Raw genomic sequence first — 26,989 nt, 5'->3', positions numbered from 1 at the left:
GGCATAGATTCAACAAGGTACTGGAAATATTCCTCTGAGATTTTGCTCCATATTGACATGATAGCATCAAGCAGTTGCTGCAAAATTGTCGGCTGCACATCCATGATGCGAATTTCCCATTCCACCACATCACAAAGTGCTCTATTAGATTGAGTTCTGGTGACTGTGAAGGCCATTTGAGTACATTGAACTCATTATTATGTTCAAGAAACCAGTCTGAGATGATTCGTGCTTTATGACATGGCACTTTATCCTGCCCATTCGTCAGTGTAATGAATAATGTAGTGTTTAATACAGTAAACTGTGGTGTATTGTAGTATAATTTTAGCTGTTAAATCTTGGGTAATTTGTTTATATTATTATAGTTGTTGTGTTACCACAGCAAATATAGAATTACGACAACAAATTAATTTAAGTACTTTACTATTGTATGGTTCAAAAACACTATAGTATTTTTAGGGCTGCACGATTTTGAAAAAATCTAATATTCATTCATTTTCTTTTAAGCTTAGTCCTTTTATTAATGAGGGGTCGCCACAGCGGAATGAACAACCATGCAGCGGATGCCCTTCCAGCCGCAACCCACCACTGGGAAACCCCCATACACTCTCATTCACGCTCATACTCTACAAACATTTTAGCCTACTCAATTCACCTATAGGGCATGTCTTTGGACTGTGGGGGGAACCGGAGCACCCGTAGGAAACCCACACAAACATGGAGAGAACATGCAAACTCCACACAGAAATGGCAACTGACCCAGTCGAGGTTAAAAACAGCAAATAGATACAGTAATTAAGTTCTGTAGCTTCTGGCTAACTATAATTCAGACTCAATATCTTGCGATGTCACTATTGAGGATGCTCACACTGCTATATCGATGCTGAAACGATATATTGTGCAGCCCTAGTATTGATTGTTAAATACTATGTTATTTGTTTGATAGTTAGCATTGTGTCCACTCTGACAAATAATGTACTTTAAGATGTAAGCTGAATTTACAGCATTGTTACCCGTATTTGATGGTAAAGAATCTTTTTTGTTTTAAATAATGTTGAAAACAGTTACTATGTCATACTTTATATTAAGCAGCCTTAACTAATATGTACTTAAACTGAAATTAATGTACTTATTGTTTAAAAACTTGTTTTTACACTGTACTTATGCTTGATTAAATACCTGCATGTAATTACATCTGTATTTAGATTCTGTAATTACATCTTTAGTTACATGGTTGACAATCCCTTACACCTTAACCCACCCTTAAACCTACCCATACCACCAAACCTGTCCCTAACCCAGCCCTATCCCACCTCAATAGCACTACAAGTGTTCTACAAAACATTATAAACACATTAAGTACATTGTATTTATATTTAGATGTAAGTACAAAGCAGTTAAAGGCACTTAAAGGGCACCTAGGTTACCCCTTCTTTTACTCGTTTAGCTTTGCATTCTTTTTGCACGCATATGTGGCAGGATACAGTTGATTCTCCACTGCTGCATGGATATCTGTTATGTTAATGTACACAATAAACCTGATTTAACATCCTCAAAACGGGATTGAAGCGTCTTCCTTTATAATTGTTCTGACACGTGGCTGTGCTGATGAAGTAAAGCTGAAGTAAATCGCTGTAATTCATTACACACGTGCACTGTTTTAAAACCTGTTCAACTTGTAAAACTCATTCTTCTTAATCACATTTGACGATGATTGTTGATCCTAGCAAACAGACCTTTTATTCCCGGTAGCTTTGCGCACATCCTCTCTTGTTGAGATGATTATACAGGTGACTACCGGGACATGTTAATACGCAGCTGTCAATCAATTCGGTGGGCGGGTGGACCGCACTCTTACATCAAGTTGCGGTCGCTCTGAAAACCGCTTTAATTGGTCCACTGTTTTTATGTTGTTATATTGAAAAAAAAAAAACACTGGATGTGTTTATATCACCCCAATATGATGGTCTATACACTATATCTACATATCTGTCCAAACAGCCATAAAGGTAGATTTTTCACCAAAGGTGCCCTTTAATATAAAACGGGGCCAGTTACTTTGATTGTTACTTTTGTAGAAACACACTTTCATGAACTTTCCACCTAAATTAATTATTTGAAACCTAAATCTTCTATAAAATCATAAATAATAATCATTGGTCCTTGATGACTTTATGACCTTACAGCATTCAGAAACAATGAGTGTGTGTTTTAGCGTGTTTAGCGTCTGTTAGGGCCAAAGCAAAGCCTTCATGTTTGTTCTGTCTAGCACAGTGACACACTTGTGGTTCTTCAAGCTGCCAACCAAAATGTTTCCTAGCACGAATTCCTCACCCTCAACCTTTTTTCCCAAGCAATCTTCTTCCCTACATATCCACGCTTCTCCATCTCTCTCCTCCCTTCATTCATTTTCGGCCCCTCTTAAATTCCAGCTTTAGTCAGAAAATGCACTATTTGCATGACAAGTCCTCTTGCGGTTCATTCCAAGAATGTTGGCACAGTGAAAAAAACATCCTTATACAACTCTTGTGCTGCTGGTCTTGTTCCTTGCTGGCCTCTCTCTGCTTGTGTGAATGTCTCTCGCTACGTGTGTAGCAGAGCATGCAACATTGTTTCTTCACCTCAGGTATGCTCTGATGTGCTTCCTTTTCAGGAAATTTCCACCTGTGGCTGAATACATCTGAACATTTCGTATAAACAAACACACCAATAATGCATCGCTATGCTGTTCCATCCCATTAGCATTGAGCAAACAAAAGAGAGCACCAAGTGTTTAAGGTTTAAGAACCGTATTCTTCTAACGTTTGAAATTTGTTTCATTGTACTTGTATCGTTTATCATTTATCAAAAGTATTTTTTTATTCATCAAAGATTATCGGCATAGTTTAAACAACTGTGCACCACTGTTTTAGCATTGAACTTAGTAAGAAACACATCTTAAGCATCACATGAGCATTTAAGAAGGATTTTTGAAGAATCAATGCTGGAGTAATGCTGAAAATTCAGATTTGCCTTAAACATATCTTAAAACATAGCAAAGCAAAAAATATATACTTTAAGATGGCTAATAATTATTTTGATCTTGAGATATATATTTGAGATAGATATAAATACATTTATATTCCCCTCAAGCCAAACTAAAAGAGAAGAAAAATGTAAAATCATAAAATAAAATAAAATAAAATAATCAATAAATAAATAAATTTTAAAAATAAATAAATTTAAAGTAAAGTAAAATTAAATAATATTAATACAATAAAACAAAAAAAAATTAAATAATAAATAAATAAATAAATCTAAATAAATAAATAAAGTCGCTGGTTTGAGCCTCAGCTGGGTCAGTTAACATTTCTGTGTGGAGTTTGCATGTTGCGTGTTCTCGTGGGTTTCCTCCGGGCACTCCGGTTTCCCCCACAAGTCCAAAGACATGTGCTGTAGGTGAATTGGGTAAGCTAAATTGTCCATAGTGTATGTTTGTAAATGAGAGCGTATGGGTGTTTCCCGGTGATGGGTTGCAGCTGGAGGGTTATCTGCTGCGTAAGCATATGCTGAATAAGTTGGCAGTTCATTCCGCTGTGGTGACCCCAGATTAATAAAGGGACTAAGCCGAAAAGAAAATGAATGAATGAATGAATGCCTTTTTGACTTTTTACACAAATGTAACATTGCAGCTTAAAGTTTAGTGGTCCAGGGTTACAACATTTTGATTTCTCAGAGATTTCTCAGTTGAAATAAAATGACATTAAACTAAAAATAAAATAAAATAAAATAACTATTTACTTATTATATTATTTCTCTTATATATCCATGTTAAACACTTTAAAAACATGAAAAAATCGTACTGACACCAAACAATAAGCATTTAACAGCGAAAAGCAAAAAACAAACAAAAAAAAGGAATTACATTACTATTTTTTTTTACCCTTGTTATGTAAATGAACAGTCAAAACACATAAAGAGTTGTGGAGCTTCATATTCATTCATAATCTTTCTCTCATTCACACAAGGATAATCTGAAGAAGGAAATGCTGGCACAGAAACACAAGCTTGTTATTGAGATCGACTGCTAGGGGCATTTTTTGGAAGTGCGAGGGAGGATCTCCTGCTAAGATCTGGCAACCTCATCAAAGAACATGCCCAAGGGTAACAAGTGCTAAAATGAGAAAGAGACATTAACCAGAGCGGTAATGAACACTCACACAATTCATAGTGAAGCTGCTCCCATTGGTGAAAATAACTTCCCCAACACTTTGTTTCCAATTAGTTTTATTATAATGAGAACAATGTCCAACTTCTCTGTTTGTGTGTCTAATTATGTTCGTTATTTCCTGTCTTAAGTTCTTAACATAAAATACATTATGGTTAATATTAACCCAACATAACACATTTTCATGTTATTTTCAGTGTTGTACCAAGTTCCAAACCTCATACAGAAATGCCAATTGGCCCAGCCAGACTCAAAGCAGTGACCTTCTTGCTGTGAGGCGACAGTGCTACTGAGCCACTGTGTTGCCTTTTGGTTGGTTAAATTTATTCAATTCAGTTCAATTCAAGTTTATTTGTATAGACTTTACACAGTAATAATTGTTTCAGAGCATTACATTATTGCATTGCAAGCAAAAGCAAAAAAGTTAAGGTTATTAGCTACCATAGCTTTATTAGTTATTAATACATTTAACTATAACTAGTAACTAACAGCGTTTAACAGTTACAGTATATATATAATATATATATATATATATATATATATATATATATATATATATATATATATATATATATATATATATATATATATATATATAAACATAGTTAACCTGCAGCTATTTAAGTGATGTCTAAGTGTACATGTTGAATGAAGTGTGTTTGTGTATTAACTGTATGTGTTGTCCTCTAAATTTAAGGATAGCTATTACATCTCTGGACCAGTTATATATTTTTTATGCAGACTTAAGGACTTAAGTATCTTATATGGGCTCAAAATAATACAAAATATATTCCAACACCTCACTGACCCACTATAAATTACTCTTTAAGTAAATGTCCAGTTTTTTTCACGTTAAGTATGCTCATCTCACAATCCAGGCTACATTATGATGCATTTGTTTATATTAAGGTACACTAAACTACTACTCTACTACTAAGACTCAGCACTGAATTTTCGCAGCATCTATAAAAATCGTCTCACATTCACATACAGTAAGCCAACAGTATATGTCCACCCGTGAAGAGTAATCTTCCCAGCAGGACATTGTGACCAATTAAATATGTAGAATGGAGAATGGGCAGAAAAGGAAAAATTCTTAATATGACGATAAATACCAAAGTGATTGTGCAACATCTCAAACGTTTGGACTGCCCTTAAGACATTACTGAGGAACAGATGTGAAGTTCTGCGGAGGTCATTCACACAAAGGCAGGAATCACCTAAATGTCTGTGTGTAAAGATAAAGGCTTCATGACACCTATGCAGAGTGTAACCTGCATTCACACACACACACACACACATAAACAACTACATATGCTCTACTCTGAGAGCTCTCTGGATTGCATTCTTTATATGGCAAGCCATTTTAATATTTAATCAATAAAACATACTAGTATCACTTTTCATGTTACTAGTACTCACTTCTTTAATACTAGCACTAATTCACGGGCTACAGGTGGTTATTCTGTAGCTACTTGTACCTTTTTAAGGGATGCTAGTACATATTTATTACGTAAGAGTTCATTAGCCTACTTGACACTAGTCACTCATAGAATCTATAGCCCCTTTCACACAGTGATACCAGTAAATATCTGGAAAATTTCCGAAACGACTTTATCGGTATATTCAAAAAAGCGCTGTTCACACAGGCGAGGACGTTACGGAAATTTTCCGGAAAAGAGCATTCACACATCCATTCCAAAATACCGGTAAATTCTGACATCATTCACCACAAATGAGCTTTACACGGCTGCGCTTGTATTTGTAAACATTTGACTAAATTACAAACTCTGTGGATGATCAATATTGTGAACAACTTTCGCAGGATCACTTTCGCATGTCGAGATGTTTATAATATGTGCGTGTGCAGGCGCTCACAGGCTGTTTCACAGGCACACGCAAAGCTTGAAGGTAAACAAACAACGGCTTATCATAAGCATCTCATCGATGATTATTTACACAGTTGGCATAAAGAAGAACATATAAACGTGATCTGACTAACTTCTAGCAGCTAAATGTGTCTGGAAAAATATTCAAAGGCTTTTATTCTCATAAACCGCGCGGACGTAAATGCGTCTGACTGTTGTGATTGGCTAAAGCAGACGTCTCACGTCAGGACATTCTAGACGTGCACGCGCTTATTACGGGAATCTTCCTTCTGCATTCACACAGCGCAGCATTCCGGCAAATTGCCGGTAATGTTACAACTTCTCTTTCCGGAAAATAGCCAGAACGAATTTACCGGTATTTTCAAAAAAGACCTGTTCACACATAAAACCTTTCCGGAAAATTGCCGGTAATTTTCCAGAAAGGTCTGTATGTGTGAAAGGGGCTTATGTCTTATTCAATAATTTAATTAATAATATATTTGTATTATTTTATCCACCTACTAACTAGTTTTGTTGGCTACTAGTAATTATTACTAGTAACAATTCGAATCTTTCTGTAATGTAAAGGATCCAAACACAAGGTTTATTGAACAGAGAATGGTCAGGCATGCGACAGTCAACACAGGAGCAAACAGATGTATACAGGCAAATCCAAAAACGCGGTCAGATAACAGGCAAATGGTCAGTACAAGCAGGCAGCAGGCAACACAAACAAACAATAAAACAAAGCGAGGGTCAAACACGGCAAGACAAGGCAAAGGAAACAAGTCGTAATGTTCATTGTACTGTTTAACAAGACTCAGCTATGAAGTGTGTCTGTGTGTGCGCTGCATTTAAAGTCCATGTAATCAGTTTGTTACGATCCTCTGGCTGTGCAAGTGCTCATTACCGGAACTTGGAACAGGTGTATGTGAGCAGAATGCATGTATGGAGTTGTAGTCCATAATGTGGTGGATTTGTAGTTACCCAACGAATGCATGTGTTTCAGCGATCTGCAGCTGATAGATCGCTGGTGATCATAACACTAACTTGGGGCTGGACGATATGGTCAAAAAATTTTATCACAATATATTTCTTAATTTCGGTCGATACGATATAATTTCCATATCGATATGGCCAATATTAAAAAGACAGCGAAAAACTGGCAGGAACGCACACAATAGATGTCTGTACCTACAAATGTCTGCAAATTTGCAAAGTCTATAATACCTTCAGGCTCTTATAACTTTTTTTTTTTTATTCGAGTTTGTGTGTGTGAATGTTAATTTGTGTGTTTATGTGAGGATGCTTCATTGCCTTCTCTTCTGACATCACTGGTTTCGGTGTCGGGGAGGTTGATGGTGATGAGGCGACAGGATGGCTTAAACTTTTATGATGCCTCATCTTCTGACTCTCAGTATGTTCTATCGGGCAGAACAGATTTGATGTGTTCCCGCTGCTAGTCAACACTACTCTCCCGCACATTTTTCATAGCACCGAAACTATAAGTTTATCGGAACTCAATAAACCGAACCACTTTCACACCACTGCATTAGCCTTTCCTCTCTCATCAACTAATTAGTCTGCATTCTTACTTGTGGAAGCTTGTTCATTCACATCTGTATTCAGGGCACTCATTTTGTTGCTAAAACTTTCTGCGACGGAGCTTAACCAACTGCTGAGCGCAGACAGCAGCGTGTCTGTGATGTACGTCATCACGCAAGTGACATCACGCTCCTTCTGACGGCTAAGCACTAAAAGTCATTCATTGACAAATGATAAAATGTATAAGATCTTATATATAATAAAATATATAAATGCAAATTTATATCTAAATACCGGAAATGGGGTTAAAATTCATATCACTGTTATTGAAAAAAAAAAATCTATCGCGATATATATTGATATCGAATTATTGTCTAGCCATACACTTACAAGTCACTAGTGCTTTTTTACTCATTGTATCTTATGAATGGCCTGAAGGACTAATGTAGAGTTTAGGTAAATAATAGTAGTAATTTGAAAAAGTACTTATATCTAATAAAAATGTACTGCTATAAGAATAAGTAACAGAGTTTTTTCATGATGCATCATCAGTTGGCCATTTTGGACAGCAGAATGTAAACAGTTAATGTAAACATTTAGAGAACTGAATGAAACTTGCATAATTTGCAGATTACTGCTGTTGAAAATGATTAATTACTGTTATGCTTTGCCCTATACTAATTGATCAAAGCAGAAAAAAGAAAGTTAAAGACTGCAAAAAGATATAGCAAATTAAGAAATCCCATTAAATTAATTTAGTTTTTTAATATTTCACCTGTTACTACTTATAAGTACTTTACTGTATGATTTAGCAGCTTACACATGTATCTCCATGGTTTATACAACATAAAAAGCAGAAGATTTCATATTCAGTACTAGACTACAGTCCATGCTATTGTTTACATGTGAGCGTTGTACATGGGTAACTGACGTGATCTAATCATGATGAACGCACTATAGTATCTAAATATTGAGGCCTAGTAGCTAATAAATAAAAACTAGTAGTCTGCATAATATAAAATGTATTAGTATAGCTAAAAAATGAAGTGTCACTAAAATAGATGCAAGCATGTTTTGAAGATTAAATGTTAAGACTGCTTGCCATATTAAAGCATAAATCTATAGAGGCACCTCGATCAGCCTGGCCACTATTTACCTCACTGCCAAACCCAATGTTTATCCAACGCCTTGCGTCTGCACACATGCAAATGATTGGGACTAATGGTTTAAATCAAAGAAAGAGAACAAGGAAGATAGACTCCTCTACACCAGAGATGAAGTCATCCGGTCACTATCCTGAGGTCAGGATGGATCACTAAAAGACAAGTGGAGCGAGCAGCTAACCTAAATGAATTCCTATGCAGGCTGACTCCACTTAAACCCCAGTTTAACAGAGGAAAAATCAAGTGTTTTCCGAAGGAACTTGTCAGATTTTTTTGTCTTCGTTGTATAGTTTCCACCTTTTCTGAAGATGACTATGTTTAACATTTTGAGCTGCTTTTCTGATATAGGAAACTTCCATTCAACATAAATCAGTGTTAACCCTAACTAAGTAAGATTTTTGTGTAAAAAAAAAAAAAATTAGGTTTGCTTGGTATTTTAAAGTTGTTTCAGTATGTTGATGTACTTCCAACTAAAACTAAATACTGAGTAGGGCACTGAGCTTTATTTTGCACATCAGTCCCTCCGCAAACAGTAACAGTAAGATGGCCATGGTTAAGAATATTATGGCTGAACACTAAACTGATGTCAAAAGCGAAGGACTGCTACTCCAATCATGGAAGCAAATGGACAGACTAAATTTTCACCTAAATAATAACAATATGCAGTAGCAAAATAAATATTGTAAATTTTGATTTCATTCAGACTTTAATACAGCATAAGAATCACTAGTACATCTGTGCCAAAACTCTTTTGAGAACATTGTTTTGTTCTCCTAAATTATTTTTCTCTTTGCTTTCCCTACAGTACAGTAATATTCAACACATCTGTAAAATTGCTGCAGTAAAACACTTGTTTCAAATTTTTGGGATTATTCTTAGTATTACTTGCTGAAAGTAATTTGTTAATTCTAATAACTTGACTTTATTGATGGATGAACTGTGGTGATAATCACACCTCATTGTATCCATTTTTTGCAACACTTTACAGATTGGTTATAGTTTAATGGAAATTACTCGCATTATTCACACAAAACATCTTGGGGCATGTCTTTCGGTGCATTCCAAACTGGATATATTGCCCTTTAAAAGGCTCTTAAGAGAAAAAAACAATCATGGCCGCCATACTGAAGTGTCTGACCAAATGGATGTGCTCAAAACAGGCCACTTCAAAGGGCCCTTTAAAATGAATGTTTTTGAAGGATACAACTGATAGATGGGGCGACGCAGTGGCGCAGTGGGTAGCACATTTACCTCACAGCAAGAAGGTCGCTGGTTCGAGCCTTGGCTGGGTCAATTGGCTTTTCTGTGTGGAGTTTGCATGTTATTTCCATGTTCGCATTGGTTTCCTCCGGGTGCTCCAGTTCCCGCCACAGTCAAAAGACATGGTATAGATGAATTGGGTGAAAAAATTGGGTAAAATTGACCATAATGTATGAGTGTGTGTGAATGAGTATGTGTGGATGTTTCCCTGTGATGGGTTGCAGATGGGTAAAACATATGCTGAATAAGTTGGCGGTTCATTCCACTGTGGCGACCCCAGATTAAAAAAGGGACTAAGCCGAAAAGAAAACGAATAATGAATGAATGACAACTGATAAATACTTCAAGCCATGATCCTGCAGGGAAGTTGTTTGGTGGTACACGCTGGATTTGATTCAGATGGGTTCATTCCTACACTCTAATCACTTCAGAGAGACCCTCCGAAGGGATTAGGGCACATGGATGAATGCTGTTGGATGGAATCCAGTGCAAATGTTGCTGTCACAGAGGTGCAGCCTAAGCGAGCAGAGAGAAGGATCCAAACGCAGCTTTGATAGTTCAGAAATCCAGACAAGAACCACAAATACGAATAAACATAAGTCCACGGCTAAAACCAGGACATATGGGAACAGGAGCATAAAACCGGGAACAAATCCACATACAAAAGCCAACAAACTAAAACAAAGAGGTTTAAATGCACACGGGTACAAGGTAACAAGAGGTGGAAATAATTTGTTACTAGGGATAACTGACAGGGGTAACCATAGAGACAAAAGAGGTGTGGTACAGAGCACACCCAGAGTCCAAAAAGAGTCCAAAAACACAATGCAAAGGATGAGGATTATGACAGGATGAGAGTTTAATGTATACCACTTGAATGAAAACACATTACATCACTGACTCCACATGATGTCAGTCAACTCTGATGTACTCAGACTGAAGCTGACACATAATGATGATGTCATTTACAAGTTCAGCAGACGCAAAAGAAAACTGGCGCTCTTTCGTCACACAAGATTTGATTTCAAAAGGGTGCGTGAGAAAGTCTTCACACCCATGACTGTGTGCCAGAAATCACTAGACGATCAACAAGTTATGAATAAATAACACCCATGAAATTTGATGTCCATCCAGCAGTATCACTAACATGACATAGTATGTGGAATCTTTTTCTTTACTAAACTCTTTATTTATTAATCTGGTTTGTGTTAGACAATCTACAGTATACTGTAGTGTAGACTGAATGTGCATTTAGACTAATTTGTTGTCACATGTTCTTCAAATGAACAATAGCATCTGGCTGATTCCTACATTACCTGCAATGGATACTTTAGAACTTTGACTGTCTTCCATTAAAGATCATGAAAACTAGAGACATACAGAGTTTATTCTGTCACAATTTAAAGGTTTGCACAATGTGTGTAAATATTTTTTTAGAGAGATAAAATTAAGACACTAAATAGCTTTTTCAACTGCTAATTGACAGTAAAAATATTGTTAATCACTGCCTAATTTAGTTGCACAATAGTAATTAAGAAAAAGCTATTTTGCATGCATTAGAATATACACTACTTGTCAAAAGTTTGGGGATTTTTAAATGTTTTAAAATAAGCTTCTGCTGCTCAACAAGGCTGCATTTTTTCATCAAAAATACAGTACAAATTGTAAAATTATGAAATGTTATTGCACTATAAAATAAGTGTTCAAAACAGTTATAAAAAAGTTTATAATTTAATAATTTACTTCAGGGATTTTAATGATGAATTTTCAGCCTCATTACTCCAGTCTTCAGAGTCACTCTAATAATAATTGTTTCTTTTCAGCCCACTCCCTTTATTAATTTGGGGTCGCCACAGTGGAATGAACCACCAACTGCAACCCAACACTGGGAAATATCCATACACTCTCATTAACATACACTACGGTTAATTTAGCTTACCTTATTCACCTATAGTGCATGTCTTTGAACTTGTGGGGGAAACTGGAGCACGCGGAGGAAACCCACGCAAACATGGGGAGTACAAGCAAACTCCACACATAAATGCCAACTGACCCAGCGGAGGCTCGAACCAGCGACCAGGCTCGAAAGTAATAATGACTCTGGAGTAATATTTTTATTTGAAACTACAAACATTAAGAAAGAAGTTATTTAAAATTTTTATAATATTTAACAATTGTGAACAATTGTTTTTACATTTAATAAATGCCGTCTTGATACACAGAATCATTTTCTTCAAAAAAATGTAAAAATTTTAAAAACTGACCCCAAACTTTTGACCGGTAGTGTAAATTCCTTATAAAAATAATTTGAAATTGGGTGTCCAGTAAAGAAAGAATAGAAGATCCCTAAAAAATGATGTTTTTCAGTTTATCAAGTAAACTAATATTCATTTTAAAGCTCTTTAAGTAGTATTACTGGAAAACCACACAGAAATACTAATTAGAAGAAAGATTTTTGTCAATAAATGTTTTTTTTCTTTCTAAAACTGAACAATGTCAGAACAACATCAAAAGCTAAACTAAACTGATACAAAACTATGATAAACTAAACCCACAAAACAAAAGTGGACAGAGTACTAAAAAAAATCAAATTTGTTACTTCTTGTTTATATTGCATGTGAGCTGAAATTTTAAAACAGATTTCTTCTCCTTCTTCTTGACAAAGAAACAAAGCTTTTTTGAGTTTCCAGTAAGGAAAGGATAAAAAAACCCTAAAAATATGGATGTTTCAGTTTATCAACTCAACTGATATTTATTTCAAAGCTATTTCAGTATTATTACTGGAAAACGATACAACAGTACTGATAAGGAGAAAACAAATTATCCAATATTGAACAATGTCAAAACAACATCAAAACAGCTAAAATAACTAAAACTATGATAAACAAAACAAAAGTGGACCGAAATAAAAAAGGAATACAAAAAAAAAAAGATTTGTTACTTCTAGTTTATACTGCATGTAAGCTGAGATGTTTGTATTTTCAAACTGATTTCTTCTCCCTTCTACTGTAGAAAGCATCAAGCTACTTATTTACCTTTGGCCTGTCCATGCAAACTACAAGAAGCATGTCTCAATAAATATAACACAGGGTAATGTAACACCTGCATGTAATCACTACAGTATAAATACCTCGTCTCTCTCTGAGGTGCGAGTTTCTGTAAATTAAACTGCTCTTGCACAATCTGACTCAAACCTGAGATGCAACACTCCCATCTAGAGGCTAAGAATCCCACCGTCAGTCCATCTCCAATTAACAGCAGGTCACACATATTGTATCTCCCTTTAGAGCAATTCTCTTTGCTCTCTCCCTCTCTCTCTCTCTCTTTCCTCACATCTACATATTTCCTAAGAAGGTGCAGAAAGGTGGAGAAAGTAAATCCGTGTGGAAAGTGTCAAGTCATGGCATGGATAGCATTCCTGAGCCTGGCTCCTCCATGCCGGTTGAAGGACTATTTATATTGATGGGACGAGGCCCGGTTGCAGTGGCAGACAGAGAAGGATGAGGCTTTGCATTTCCAGTGTGCAACCACCACATCCATGGAGTCCAAGTGTGTTTCTGTTCCCTTTCATTATGCAATCCCATGTGGGCAGAAATCCCCTTTTACTGTTGCCCCTCTAAAGCTCAATGATAAACCTGCTGTTGCTGGGGTGGAAAGCAGCGTGTGCTGGGCTAACTTTTATACTGAGTTAAAAGGATAGTTCACCCTCAGAAAAGTTCTACATTTTAATGAGTTACTTTCTTCACTTTTAAAGGGCAGGGTTCTACACAATTCATTCATGTTGTCCCAACACAAATCGGTTGAGTCAACTTAACAAATTTAAGTAAATTAAACATAAATCAATTAAGCTGTCCCAAAAACAATCTCAAGAATTATGTTGTTTAAGCTCATTTTAGATTAGTAGTTTGAACAATCATCAAATGCTCATCATGTTTTGAGTGTTCTGTTCAACTTAAAGGAAGAGAAAAAAGACTAACTTGCATGTTTTGTTTTTTCTGTCCCAATCATGAACATCCATGACTGGTTTTTCTTCAACATTCTTCAGAATATCTTCCTTTGTGTTCAACAGAAGAACACAACTCATAAAAGTTTAGAAGCACTTAAATGCAAGTAAATTATTAGAATTGTTTGGGGTGAAATATCTCTTTAAGTTGCTATTTTCTGTTCACTTCTGTGAAAACAAATTGTAAGGGCAGGCTGAAATATTTCCATCCTGATCCAAACTGGTTTATTCTGGTTAGAACTGGTCAAGCTGGTGAGGTACAGCATGCTGTTCACCAGAAAGACTTCATGTTACATGTCAACAATGCATAATGAGGACCAAATTAACAGCTTTCCGCACTGACAGTGCCCCTAAAAACGGCTCAATAATACTGTGAAAATGCATTGTAAACCTAGTCAAGAAACTAAATCTTTTGCATTGAATCATTTGAAACAAGTTAGAATGAACCTCTCAGCGATTATTTTAGGTCTATGATGAGGTCTCATTTTGATGTCTGCATCAAATTAAATGTACAAATCTGTTTTAATATACAGTTGAAGTCAGAATTATTAGCCCCCTTCGAATTTATTTCTTCTTTTTTAAATATTTCCCAAATGAAGTTTAACAGAGCAAATTTTCACAGTATGTCTGTTATATTTTTTCTTCTAGAGAAAGTCTTATTTGTTTTATTTCGGCTAGAATAAAACTTGTTTTTAATTTTTTAAACACCATTTTAGGGACAAAATTATTAGCCCCTTTAATATATTTTTTCTCAATAGACTACAGAACAAACCACCGTTATACAATAACTTGCCTAATTACCCTAACCTGCCTAGTTAACCTAATTAACCTAGTTTAAATGTCACTTTAAGCTAGCTTAAAGTGACATTTAAACTAGGTTAATTAGGTTAACTAGGCAGGTTAGGGTAATTATAGAAGTGTCTTGAAAAAAATCTAGTCAAATATTATTTATTCTCATCATGACAAAGATAAAATAAATTATTAGAATTGAGTTATTAAAACTATTATGTTTAGAAATGTGTAGAAAAAATCTTCTCTCCATTAAACAGAAATTGGGGGAAAAAATAAACAAGCGGTCTAGTAATTCAGGGGGGCTAATAATTCGGACTTCGACTGTACATGGAAAGCATATTACATGCAAAAACACTGCATACTTTAATCTTTCAAATAACGTGCGTGAAAATGGAAAAATAAAATGTTTTAAATTATGTTTCATTGTTACTCTCATTGTTCATTACATTCTGTGTAACTGATATATTTATGTAAGAGTGGTTTGTAGTATAGTGATAATAAATGTATCAATATTTTGTTTTTTGCACTCTGATTCTTAAATAGACTATTCTAATATGTCGTCAGATAATTCTTTTTCTGATAGTTATTACTTTATTCCCAGGCTAAAAATAAATAATGGATTTAATTTCCAGTACATATTCTAATCTAATCCAAAGAGGAAAAAGATAAAACTATATTAGACTTTTATATTTTTCCCGCTTGAAAACGTATTTTGCCCTTGTGCAATTGTTTAGGCATATACTGTTGCATTTTGTAAATCGGACATAATTTAAATGATTTAGGCTACTCTTACATTTATATTTCATAGTGCTTTATATCAAACTCTAGCTTATACTATGCTTTGAAATTTTGTGAGGTTTAGTTATTATTTACCTCACAATGATATTATTTAATGAATATAATATTTCAGTTTCAATAACAAGATATGGCACCTATAAATAAAACAGAATGCAGTAGCATGAAATCTCTTTATTTTATATTTAGACTGTGTTTCTATTTAGAGGCAGTGTGAAAATACTATGCAAAGTACATTGTACATTGTGACTTCCCAACCTGTAAACACAAACTTCTCAAAAGTAGAAAAAAAATAGCCAAAAATGGGAAAAATATGATAATGACAATCGACAAACAGTGTTTGACTGTTGTTAAGGCTGCAGTTTTGAACATATTGTATATATAAAATGTAAAGACATGCACAGTTTAATCGATGTTAATATGGCAGTTTTTATGGAAAGCGAAATGTCAAATGTACATGCCAATATACAATAACTATATCGGATAAATAAACATGAAAATAAAAACTGATTTTTATATTAGGGAAGCACAATATTTTTAAAAATCCAGTATAAAATATAGTAAATTCACATAATGACTATTTAGGCGGCACGGTGGCTCAGTGGTTAGCACTGTGGCCTCTCAGCAAGAAGGTCACTAGTTCGAGTCCCAGCTGGAGTCGCGGTTTGTATGTTCTCCCCATGTTGGCATGGGTTTCCTCTAGGTGCTCCGCTTTCCCCCACAGTCCAAAGATATGCGCTATAAGTAAACTGAATAAACGAAATTGTCCGTAGTGTATGTGAGTGTATGGGTGCATCCGCTGCTCAAAACATTTGCTGGATAAGTTGTCGGTTCATTCTGCTGTGGCGACCCTGATAAATAAGGGACTAAGCCGAAGGAAAATTAATAAAATTAATCAATATATATATATATATACATACATGCACAAAATAAAATATATTAAATCACAGCCTTTTACGGTTTTCAGTGGAGTCAAACAGTATTGAGGTACAGAAATTCAATCAAATGTAAAATAATACTTTCTACAGTCTTCATTGTATAAAATAAGCACAATTAATCTTTGTAAAAGTGGCAAAATGTATAATTTCTTGTGCCCAAATGGCTAAATTTCACTTGAAATTGCATGACATCCTGCGATGTGACTATTGCAGATCTGTACATTGCGAAATCAATAAACAATATATTGTGCAGCCCTTGTTTTTATACATAAACATCCCAATATAAATATGTATATATGAATGCCAATCAGCTGCTGTTCTCTCTCCACAAGGCTTGTGTCAATTGATTTCCACTGCTGATTATCCACTGGAATTGGACACACAACAATAACAGCCTTACATGTCAGTAACACCAACAGATCTCGAGAAACCATCTGACTGATAGGGACCGCTTGCTCTAAGAATATTTCCTCAGGCTTATCAGTGGAGTGGAGGATTATAGCTCTGAGGAAAATGACCTTTTAAAACCACTCAGGGAAGGAGTTGTGTTACAGATTTAAATTTAATGAGGGGGATAGGGCTTGCAGATTAACAATAGAGCTGGAAAGTAACAAGCAGGAGTTCACAAACCTCATTGCTGCTTCTTAAGACACACTGAGATCTACAACAACAGGACAGAAAGAGTCAACATTCAAGTAAACATCCACACTTCAACAGCAGCTGTACCAACATGATTCTTAAGGTGGGCAATGGGACCACACACACACACACACACACACACACACACACTTTGGAATCTGTTTGCCAGCACTAATTTCCACATAGCATCTCATTGGACACTTTGCCCACACAACATCCCTCTCAAGTGGCAGTTGCACCATCAAAAATAACTCTGAAGCATCTGTACACATATATAAACATTTGATGAATTAATGATATGATTTTGTTCAGCGTTCAGGTCTCAATAATGCTGAATTTTGGTACTTGTGACACCCAAACTGAGGAACTAAATTACAGATCTGATTTAAGATGATATCTAAGGTTATTTACAGAGAAAAAAGTCTTTGATAAGGTTATACAAGTAGTGTTATTATCAATTTAGCTTTTCAACATGTGAATGAAACTACGTCAACCGCCACAATTATAACAATAAGCAGCAGAAACTCTACAGACTCTCCAGTAAGTTAACCGTAAGGAGATTCCCTAGCGCTGAGGAGTCAGTTGTTTGTAGCAGGACTGACTTTGGCTTTGGCGTCATACCAGCAAGGCCTGCAACGCTATCACTAAAAATAGCATGTGTTTGTTTGTTAACTTTCCAGTACTGTGAGGAAATATATTAAATTCTTAAAGCATAATAGCAAAAGTAAATGACCAAACAGTGTCGCTAGCCCAAAATGTGATCTCACTCACACAGTAAACAGCACAGTTTATTCTCTTGTTCATAAGTTTAATGAATAAACCAAAAAATGAAGTTCTCGTTTACACCTTGTGTGTATTTATTATTGTAGTAGTGCTTGCCTGTTTAATTAATGTCATCGTGACTTCACAAAACTTTGAAGTACACACAATTAAACTGCAAACAAGTATTCTAAAAACACTTTAAAAGCATACATGACCATAAATTAGCCTTCTGAGTCAGAATACACATTTCCATCATCACTGAAGACTCACTCAACAGAGCAGCACAATAAAGCAAAAATCTTATTTTTTGGCAATAGAAGAATTATTTTTAAATTGCCTTTTAAAGACAGACCTGCTGTCAAGGTTGATTTCTGATGAATGTTTAAACCTTCAACTGGCATCTCAGCTTGTTTTTTAATAATCTAATAGCAGAAATACTAATGAAAAACTTTACAGCCCAAGAATCTGCAGAGACATTACCACAAATCACAGAACTGTGACAACAAATCAGTAATGCATTACAAACAGTGCAAATCCACCTCCAAATTGCACTTAGGAGTGAGAACAATCATGGCCACCATACTAAAGTGTCATTCCAAACCAAAGTGTACAAAACGGCCACTTTAAAACAGCCCTTCAGACTTTAGTATTCCGAAGGCAACATTTGCTCCCAGGGTTCTTTATGTGTGTTTTGCGACACAGATGTGTTTACTAATAAACAGTTTTGGGGTCTTTGGTCCCCATAAAACACAGTTCTTTTATTTTTGAATTAAAATACGTTAGGATAGTTTTGCGAAAGATGTATGCATCTTGAAAGAAGCAAGCACACAATCTTGTATCTTTGTCTTCTTCCACAATTTTCAAATAGTTTTTTTAAGCTTAAAACTAAAAAAGACAGAAAATGGAAGTTTACCCAAAGATGAAAGTTATGTTATTAATTTATCACCCCACGTTCTGTGGCTTTGCTATTTCCAGTCGGGCTACCAAAATGAATCCCCACCTGTCTGAAGGGCTAGTGGAAGTAAAGTATATATTTCAATGCCTTTACATTCACTCAAAAATTGAATATTTATGTATACGGCAGCAATAAATCCACTTTTTCACAATAAATCCACTTTTTTACTTGAGAAAAGCCACAATATAATTATCTCTTAATTAATGCATGTTTCAATCAATCCGTGGCACTGAAGCACACAAACACTTGTCACTCACACAGAGATCGCACTGACACAAAGATTTAAATACAGAAACAGCCTGAGCTAAGTTTAAAATTTAGTAATCATATGTGTTATATTTAAAATCACTTTAACATGTCTATAGCAGCATAAACTGAACAAATATTTCATAAATGTATGTTTTTGTTTAAATTTAATACATAATATATTTTCTATTTGAGCGACTTAAATTTATATTAGAGCTACCAAAACCTGAAGAGTGCCTACCTGAGGGCAACCAGGGATTTTAAAATTTTGCGAGCTAATGTAGTTTCAATTCCCTTAGGGGTTTGGATTTTGAAACTACAGGAGGGTGAGTTATTAACATCATAATTTCATTTTTTGGGTGAATTAACCCTTTAATGAGAAAATGCTTCAATAAATGATATTCCACATATTCATGTATGTTCAAAACACAGGACAATCCACTGCTGAGGGATAGCATCACACAAGTAGCATAAACCATGGTTATCATACCTGACTAGAGGAAGAGGGTTCCCAGTCACCCGGCACTCCAGCCGTATAGGGCTTCCCTCTGCCACTTCCTGGCTCTTCAGTTTCTGGGTGAAGCGTGGAGGAGCCACGGGACCATCCAGACTAACCTCTCCACCCTGAAGCTCACCTGACCCAACATCAGCCTGGCTCTGCAGAACACCTTCCTGCTGGGGCTCAGAGGAAGAGGAGGAGGATGAAGGTGGCTGAGCCTGCTGCATGGCCAGCCGGTGACTCTTTGGAGACAAATAGCCACTGTCGGGCGAGGAGGAGTCTTCATCACCTTGCGGATCCACACGTGCGGACCCTTTAAAGATGGATGAGAGCTCCTCAATGAAAGTAGCAGCTCGGCTGCAAAACTCGGTAGCCGATGCGGCTCGTTCATTGAGCTCCAGACCTCCGTGGATCAGCCGGGGCCGGTCCTGCTTATATACTGGTGCAATGGATTTTTGGCAGACAAACTTTTCAGGTGATTCAGAAGCAGCGCAAAGGTGGTTTTGCCTGCTCTGACTGGACGCGACTTTACCAGATGTGGCATCAACTGAGTGAGATGCTGAATCTGGGAGAGCATGGTCTTTGGTTTCTGAGTATAGGGGTAGATGTTCTGTGGGAACAGGGGGTTTTGGGTCATTTGGATCATCTACGTCGCTCATGGCCTCTCGAGCCAGATCCAGACTGAGGTTGATCTCATCCTGGCTCAGGAAAGCAGAAAGTTCTGGAAAGTCCCCATCCCCGCTCTCCAGCTCAGCCATTGTGTCCATGTAAACCTCGCCATCCAGAGATACCCCAGAAACCGCGCCCCCATCTCCCTCCAAGGACACGCCCCCTGAAGGACAAGCCTCATTCATCAGCAGAGAGAGGGGGAGTGTGTCATTCCAGCTCCCGTCCTGCATTCTGCAATACATAAATACACAAAAAAATGTAAAAAATGTTGCCTCTTTCTGTGTTACGATCACTCATGCACACACACTAGTGTAAACACCATCAAACAAGACATGGATCATAGACATTTGTCGTATGATGACTCAAGCTGGCATGATTTTAGCACAGCTGTCTGGCATTAACAAAGGCTCGTCACAAGGCCCAACAAGGCATGAGTGCCATTTAACACTCATGCTCCCTTTATCTCTTTTATTCACTCATCTGTCATCTACTCGTCACTGTCCCCACGTTAATCTATACCTGCTTTTCCAGTGACTTCTGAAAAGCACCTGGCATTTAACATATTTTATCTCAATTATCTGATAGATTGAATAAAGCATATTCAATAATATAGCAAGTTTGGATAATAAACAAGCAAATAAAGCAAATACATAAATAAACGCTTTTTGTATTGGGGCAGCATGGTGGCTCAGGTTGCTGGTTTGAGTCCCGGCTGAGCCAAGTGGTCTTTCTGTGTGGATTTCGCATGCCTCATGTTTGTGTAGGTTTCCTCCAGGTGCTCCAGTTTCCCCCGCAGTCCAAATAGGTGTAGGTCAGGGATGTCAAAGTCAATGTCAAAGCCCTGCAGAGTTTAGTTACAGCCCTGCTTCAACGCACCTATCTGTAGGTACCAAACAAGCCTAAAGCACTCAATTAGTTTGATCAGGGGTGTTTAATTAGGGTTGGAACTAAACTGTGCAGAGCTGCGGCCATCCAGGAACTGACTTTGACACATGTTGTGTAGGTGAGCTGGGTAAACTAAATTGGGCATAGTGTATGAATGTATGAATGCTGGGGAAAAACTGTCCTGATGTTCACAGTAATATTAAGCAGAACTTAAAGGAGACGTATCTTTAGAAAAGTAATGGCAGCTAAGAATTGAACTTTGCCATCACATATAGACAATTCATTTTTAAATGTAAACAGAAAGCATTTATTTGATTAACATTGGTTAAGCCTGTTTATCTGTTTAGACTCAGTAAAGCTATAGGGTGAATATAAACAAGAAGTATCGACATAAAAAATACTGTAGTCATTTATAATAACCATAGTGTTTTTAAACCATACTATAGTAAAGTACTTACATTGATGTGTTGAGGTAATACCTGCTGTGGTAATACAACTACTTCAGTGATATACACCAATTGCTTAATACTGTACTTGGTTTCTACTGCTACATATTATACTATAAGAAACCAAAGATTGGGGCGACACAGTAGCGCAGTGGGTAGCACTGTTGCCCCACAGCAAAAAAGTCGCTGATTTAAGTCCCGGCTGGGTCAGTTGGCATTTCTGTGTGGAGTTTGCATGTAATCCCTGTGTTGGCGTGGGTTTCCTCCGGTTTCCCACACAGTCCAAAGATATGCGCTATAGGTGAATTGAATAAACTAAATGGGCTGTAGTGTATAACTGTGTCAATGAAAGTGTGTGAGTGTTTCCCAGTACTGGGTTGCATCCGCTGTGTAAAACATATGCTGGATAAGTTGGCAGTTCATTCTGCTGTGGTGACCCCTGATTAAAAAAGGGACTAAGCCGAAAATACAATAAATGAATGAAACCACAGATTGCTGTAGTATAAACTAAAATAAACTACAGTATTTATTACAGTTCTATATCAGTTCACTTTAGTAAATAGAACAATATGCTGCAGCATTTATTAACAAAGCGTTGTAAATACTGTAAACAGTATAATACACTTTACTAGAATATAGTACAAAAACACTATAATATTAAATTTCATGTTTAAAAATAATAACATTTTTTACCCCTTTACAACACACTTCTTTTTTTATCCAACCTGACCAAATGCACAGATTGTGAGATATATTTCAGAATGGAGGATATACCTACTGTATGTTGCCACTTTACCAGGAATTGGATCTTAATGGACAGAATATCAAACAACAGTTATACTTAAAACGAGAAAGCCTGTAGAACATATTTTATACTCCACTTTTAAGTAGAGTTACAGCATCTACAAATGAAATATCTTTTTCATGACCCTACTGTGGATTTGAGCAGAAAAAACACCTTTAAATCTGACAGTGAGTAATTGCATCCTCAATAACCTGTGGGGGGATCCTCTGCCATAATTCAGGGAAAGTGTTTGGTCGGACATACCGCACATTGGTGAAACATTAATAAGAGACACTGAGCAAAGCGAAGCCCTTCAACCAACATCTCTGAAAAAACACACCTTAGCTCTGCAGAAGAACTGGCTAGTGTGTGTGAACACTCCATGCTCATGTCTGAGACACGTTAATGTGTTCCTGCTAACTTTACTTGAACTACATTTCCACAGTAGACGCTTGTTTGTACGTGTATTTAATATTTATGGCCTTTTAATTGACATGCTGTCTCTGCAGGTTTTGTTATAGCCCACTTTGTTCACACAATGTTTATGTTAAGAGACCAGGTGTTGCATGTAAAGGTGTGTGGGCATGTGTATATATGAAGAGACGTGACAGTGTGACTTTCTCCCCGTCATGGCGTCCTGAAGGCCAGCTGTTGTTATTTTTAATCCTCAAGGGCTGCATTTCACAGCAGCAACCACCTCCCCTCCAAGAGTCCTTTTTTTTACATATAAGCACGCACACACGCGCTGCTTCTATATTATTCATGTGGAAATTTTGCCATCTTTAGTGTGGATCAATGAATTATAGATAGCGGAATATTAATGTGACAAGCCAAACAATTGTCAAAGCCGAGACTGTCATGCTTAATTTTCCATTTCTGAGGCAAGGTGAATGTACTTCATCTGAGTTGTTAGTAAATGCACTAATGCTGGATGAAATTTAATGAAATGGCAAATTGAGTATTTAAATAAATAATGCAGATTATCATCAGCTCTCATTTGAGATCTGTTCTGAGCCTAAGAAGTATTTTAACATAAATACAATTTTTAGAAATAGAACCAAATGACTTATATGGGATTTTCTAATTCAATTACTAATTTTAATTACAGTATATCAATACAAAGTAAACTAAAAGTTTACCTTAAGTCAATTTCTGCAAATGTTGATCCCAGTCGGAAGGTTCCAGTTTTCCTGATGTTTTCTATCCCAGAAAATTAGAGAAGATGCTCCTAACATCAAGGAGCTTTGGGTCTTTTCTCCGTCCTGTTTTTCTTTTGTCTTGTTTTGCCGAGTGGTCTGAGGTGAGCCGGTTAGAGTGGCTGCAGAGTGGCCTGCTGTCCCATCTGTCTCGGGCCCTGACCGCTTACTGAGCACCGCTAAATTTGTCCCCTAGCTCAGGTTACACATCGAGAGAGAGAGAGAGAAAGAGAGAGAGAGGGAGAGAGATGGGGTGTGTAGCATCCATGTTCAGCCCACACCACATCAAAGACACACATACATCATTTTCATATCCACAATGGCATGTAAATGTATTTTGCAGACATACACTTTATTGTTTGGTTCAAAACAACCACCAAATCACTGTCTGACAACTGTGCAAACGTATGGCAGCAAGTTGGAGCAAAGATAAAATACCAAATATAACAGCAAATTTCATTTAGTTAAAGGGATAGTTGACCATTTACACATGCTTAAAGAGTTCTAATGAATTTTATTTTTTTCTGTTGAACACAAAACAAGTTATTCTGAAGAATGTTGGAAACCAGCAGCTTTTGGCATCCACAGTAGAAACAAAAAATACTCAGGAAGTCAATGGCTGCTGCTTTCCAATATTCTTCAATATATCTTCTTTTGGGTTCAACAACCAGCTAATCAAGGTATACTATAAACTTCCTGGCAGGTGTGTTGAAGCAAGTTGGAGATAAATTTGAACAACCATGTTATTAAAGGCAAATAAATATTTCCTCATCATTTGCTCACCCACAAAGGTTCCAAATCTTAAAATAAAAAAATGTTGAAAACTAGCCATTGAAATCCATAGTAAGTTTGTGTTCAACAGCAGAAAGAAGAAAAACAAAAGTTTTTGGTGAACTGTCTCTTTAAGCATACACTGTTTATGTAGTAACATCTGTCCAAGAAACGTACTAGTCTGCTTGATCACTAATATTTTACCTTTTTTATGCATTTTTTATGCCATTTTATTTTAAATATTCTGATTTAAAAAATCATTTATAGACTTAGACACGATACTTTTAGAACCAACATGTATCAATCATCAAAGACCTTAATTTAACCTCATATCAATAGCTCAGCCACATTAAAACACCCTGCCATTAAAAGAGTACTTTATATAGGAATGAGGACACAACAAACTGTAATGCCCTGCTACAAGGTAAGCTTAGAAGCTATGTGCATTGCTAGACTATTACCATCACTTACTCTCTATATTTGATAATATAGCAAGATTAGTTATTAGCTATGGATGTGTGTCACTCTCTGGCTGACTATCATGGAAATTTATGTTGTACACGTTGACTGGAAATATCTGCTGATTTTTGCATTGAGTCAAAAAGCATGTCAAAATCAGGCTTCCCAGAAATGCGAGAGAGTAAACACATAGATACACAGTATGACCAGTTCATATGTCATCAATAGCAGCTCACTTCTTTGATTAACTACATCAGAAGTGAATCATATTGCAATTCACCGAATGATATCCCAGACCACCTTTGGGTGAACTCTGATTTGAGTTCAGGAAACAGCGTGCGCATTATCAAACAATCCAAAGTCAGATGTTAAACAAGCTAGTGTTAAAGAGTGCTAGTGTAAAAGTCCTGACCAAAAATATAAATACCTTTGGTCCTGGTTGGCTGTTTCCACTGTACAGGCTGAGTCTAAAGCTGCAAAACAAATACAAACAGCTTATATGATGTATATTTTTTTCGACAGGACTAACTGAACATCCAAAATGATGCTAGGTTAAATGTGCTTGTTGTATGTGCAAACATGCAATGATATTTTATAGCTTACATTGCAACTTTAGCAAGAAGAGAACAGGTATGTTCGCATTCTGTTGTGACATCATGTCCTGTTTTGGGTTTGTACAGGTTTGTGATCCATTCTATGATTAAAGTTCAATCAAAGTCCACCAAAGTTTGTTTGGTGCCCAGGATTCAGATGGCAAAACCAAACCTGCCAAGTGTGAATAGTGTTAATGAAACATAAGCTCCATTTTAAAACAGCAACCAGGACATTAATTGTGATTTTTCTAAGTGTTTCAAGGATGAAAGAAATTTATACAGGTTTGGAAATGAATTAGATACACAATTTTTGTCTGTGTGTGTGAAGTTTTAGTCTTTAACTTTGGTTTAAGAGAGGTGTTTAAGACGAAGCACAGATGCTGACCGTGAGTGGTGCAGTAGCTGTCTATTTCAGGATACTTATCACATTCACTTCATAACACTGACAGCAAAGAGCTATTCTTGTTTCTTAACAATCATGCACTGATTACGGCTGAGTCTCAATGACAGAAAGGAGATCTGTCACTCGAAGGTCTGTCATAGTGTAAGCGTCCAGACCACTGGCTCATTCAGAGAATTATTCCAGTGTCTCAGTGAGCAGAATGAGGGATTTTATTTGTATTTGATACAGTCTCATTATTCTGAAATGCAGTAGGACTGTTTGGCACTGAAAATTATCCTAATGAAATTAATAAAAAATGATTTCATGAAAACATGATACTATAATGTTGGGCATAGTTAGAACAAAACAAAACACATATTCTGCCCACATGCAATAACATAAAAACCTTGTTTTTTTTGTTTCTTTGGTTAAATAAAGTACGTAAAACCAATCAAAACCACAAAAAAGCAGCAACATTTACCTAAATTCCTTACTGCATTTTGATTAAAGAAGCAACATAATATTGTGCATATTCATGTAAAATATCTAGTATAATAACTTCTTTTTTTATTAAAAAGTATAGTATTGAGCACAATAAGCAGACTATTTTGCAAGTATGTTTGGTTTATTTTATACTACTGTTAATGCGTAGCTTTATAAGTATTTTGTGTATATACAATCTGCATTGACAACAAAAATTACAGACTTTTGTACATTCAAAAACTCAAGTTATAAGCATAATCATCAGAATAATAACACCTTAAAAATATTAAATTATAATAAAGGAACGGTTCTAAATCCAAACACAAAACACCTTTCCCCTCCATTTTTAATCTTGTGTAAGACTTTCCACATATTCTCTCAATCAGGATTAATCCCACAACGCAAATTGGGTTAACCTCAATTTGCACCTGTCATTTTGCCTAATAACCTTATTCTTCAAGGGTTCATGGAGCCTACTAGTTTACCCAGAAAACAACCAAACTGCATTAGTTAATACTTTATATAATGTGTTTGTTTAACATAAAAAGTAAAACATAATATAATAAGTTTGCTGCTAGTCATCCCCAGACGGTCTTTTTGTCAATTACATTTTTGATTCAAATTATCATAATTAATTTTAATTCTGAAT

General features: G+C 36.2%; 1 protein-coding gene across 12 annotated transcripts in view; it reads right to left on the bottom strand.

Annotated features, from left to right (window-relative positions):
* The window catches only part of palld (palladin, cytoskeletal associated protein), a 149,573-nt gene extending 125,750 nt beyond the window's left edge, over positions 1–23,823 (bottom strand). For all 12 annotated transcript variants that reach the window (XM_087298199.1, XM_087298201.1, XM_087298207.1 and 9 more), the window contains exons 1-2: positions 23,596–23,823; positions 19,664–20,572 (exon numbers count right to left, since the gene is read on the bottom strand). In XM_087298199.1, the coding sequence (XP_087154325.1) occupies positions 19,664–20,571 (908 nt within the window). In that variant the 5' untranslated portion in view covers position 20,572; positions 23,596–23,823. The remainder of the gene's footprint in view (positions 1–19,663; positions 20,573–23,595) is intronic.
* Between the last annotated feature and the right edge of the window lie 3,166 nt (positions 23,824–26,989).

Source organism: Danio rerio, chromosome 20 (assembly GCF_052040795.2).
Source record: "Danio rerio strain M-AB ecotype USA chromosome 20, GRCz13ab, whole genome shotgun sequence".
Lineage (NCBI taxonomy): Eukaryota > Metazoa > Chordata > Actinopteri > Cypriniformes > Danionidae > Danio > Danio rerio.
This window is presented reverse-complemented; position numbering and strand designations above follow the sequence as displayed.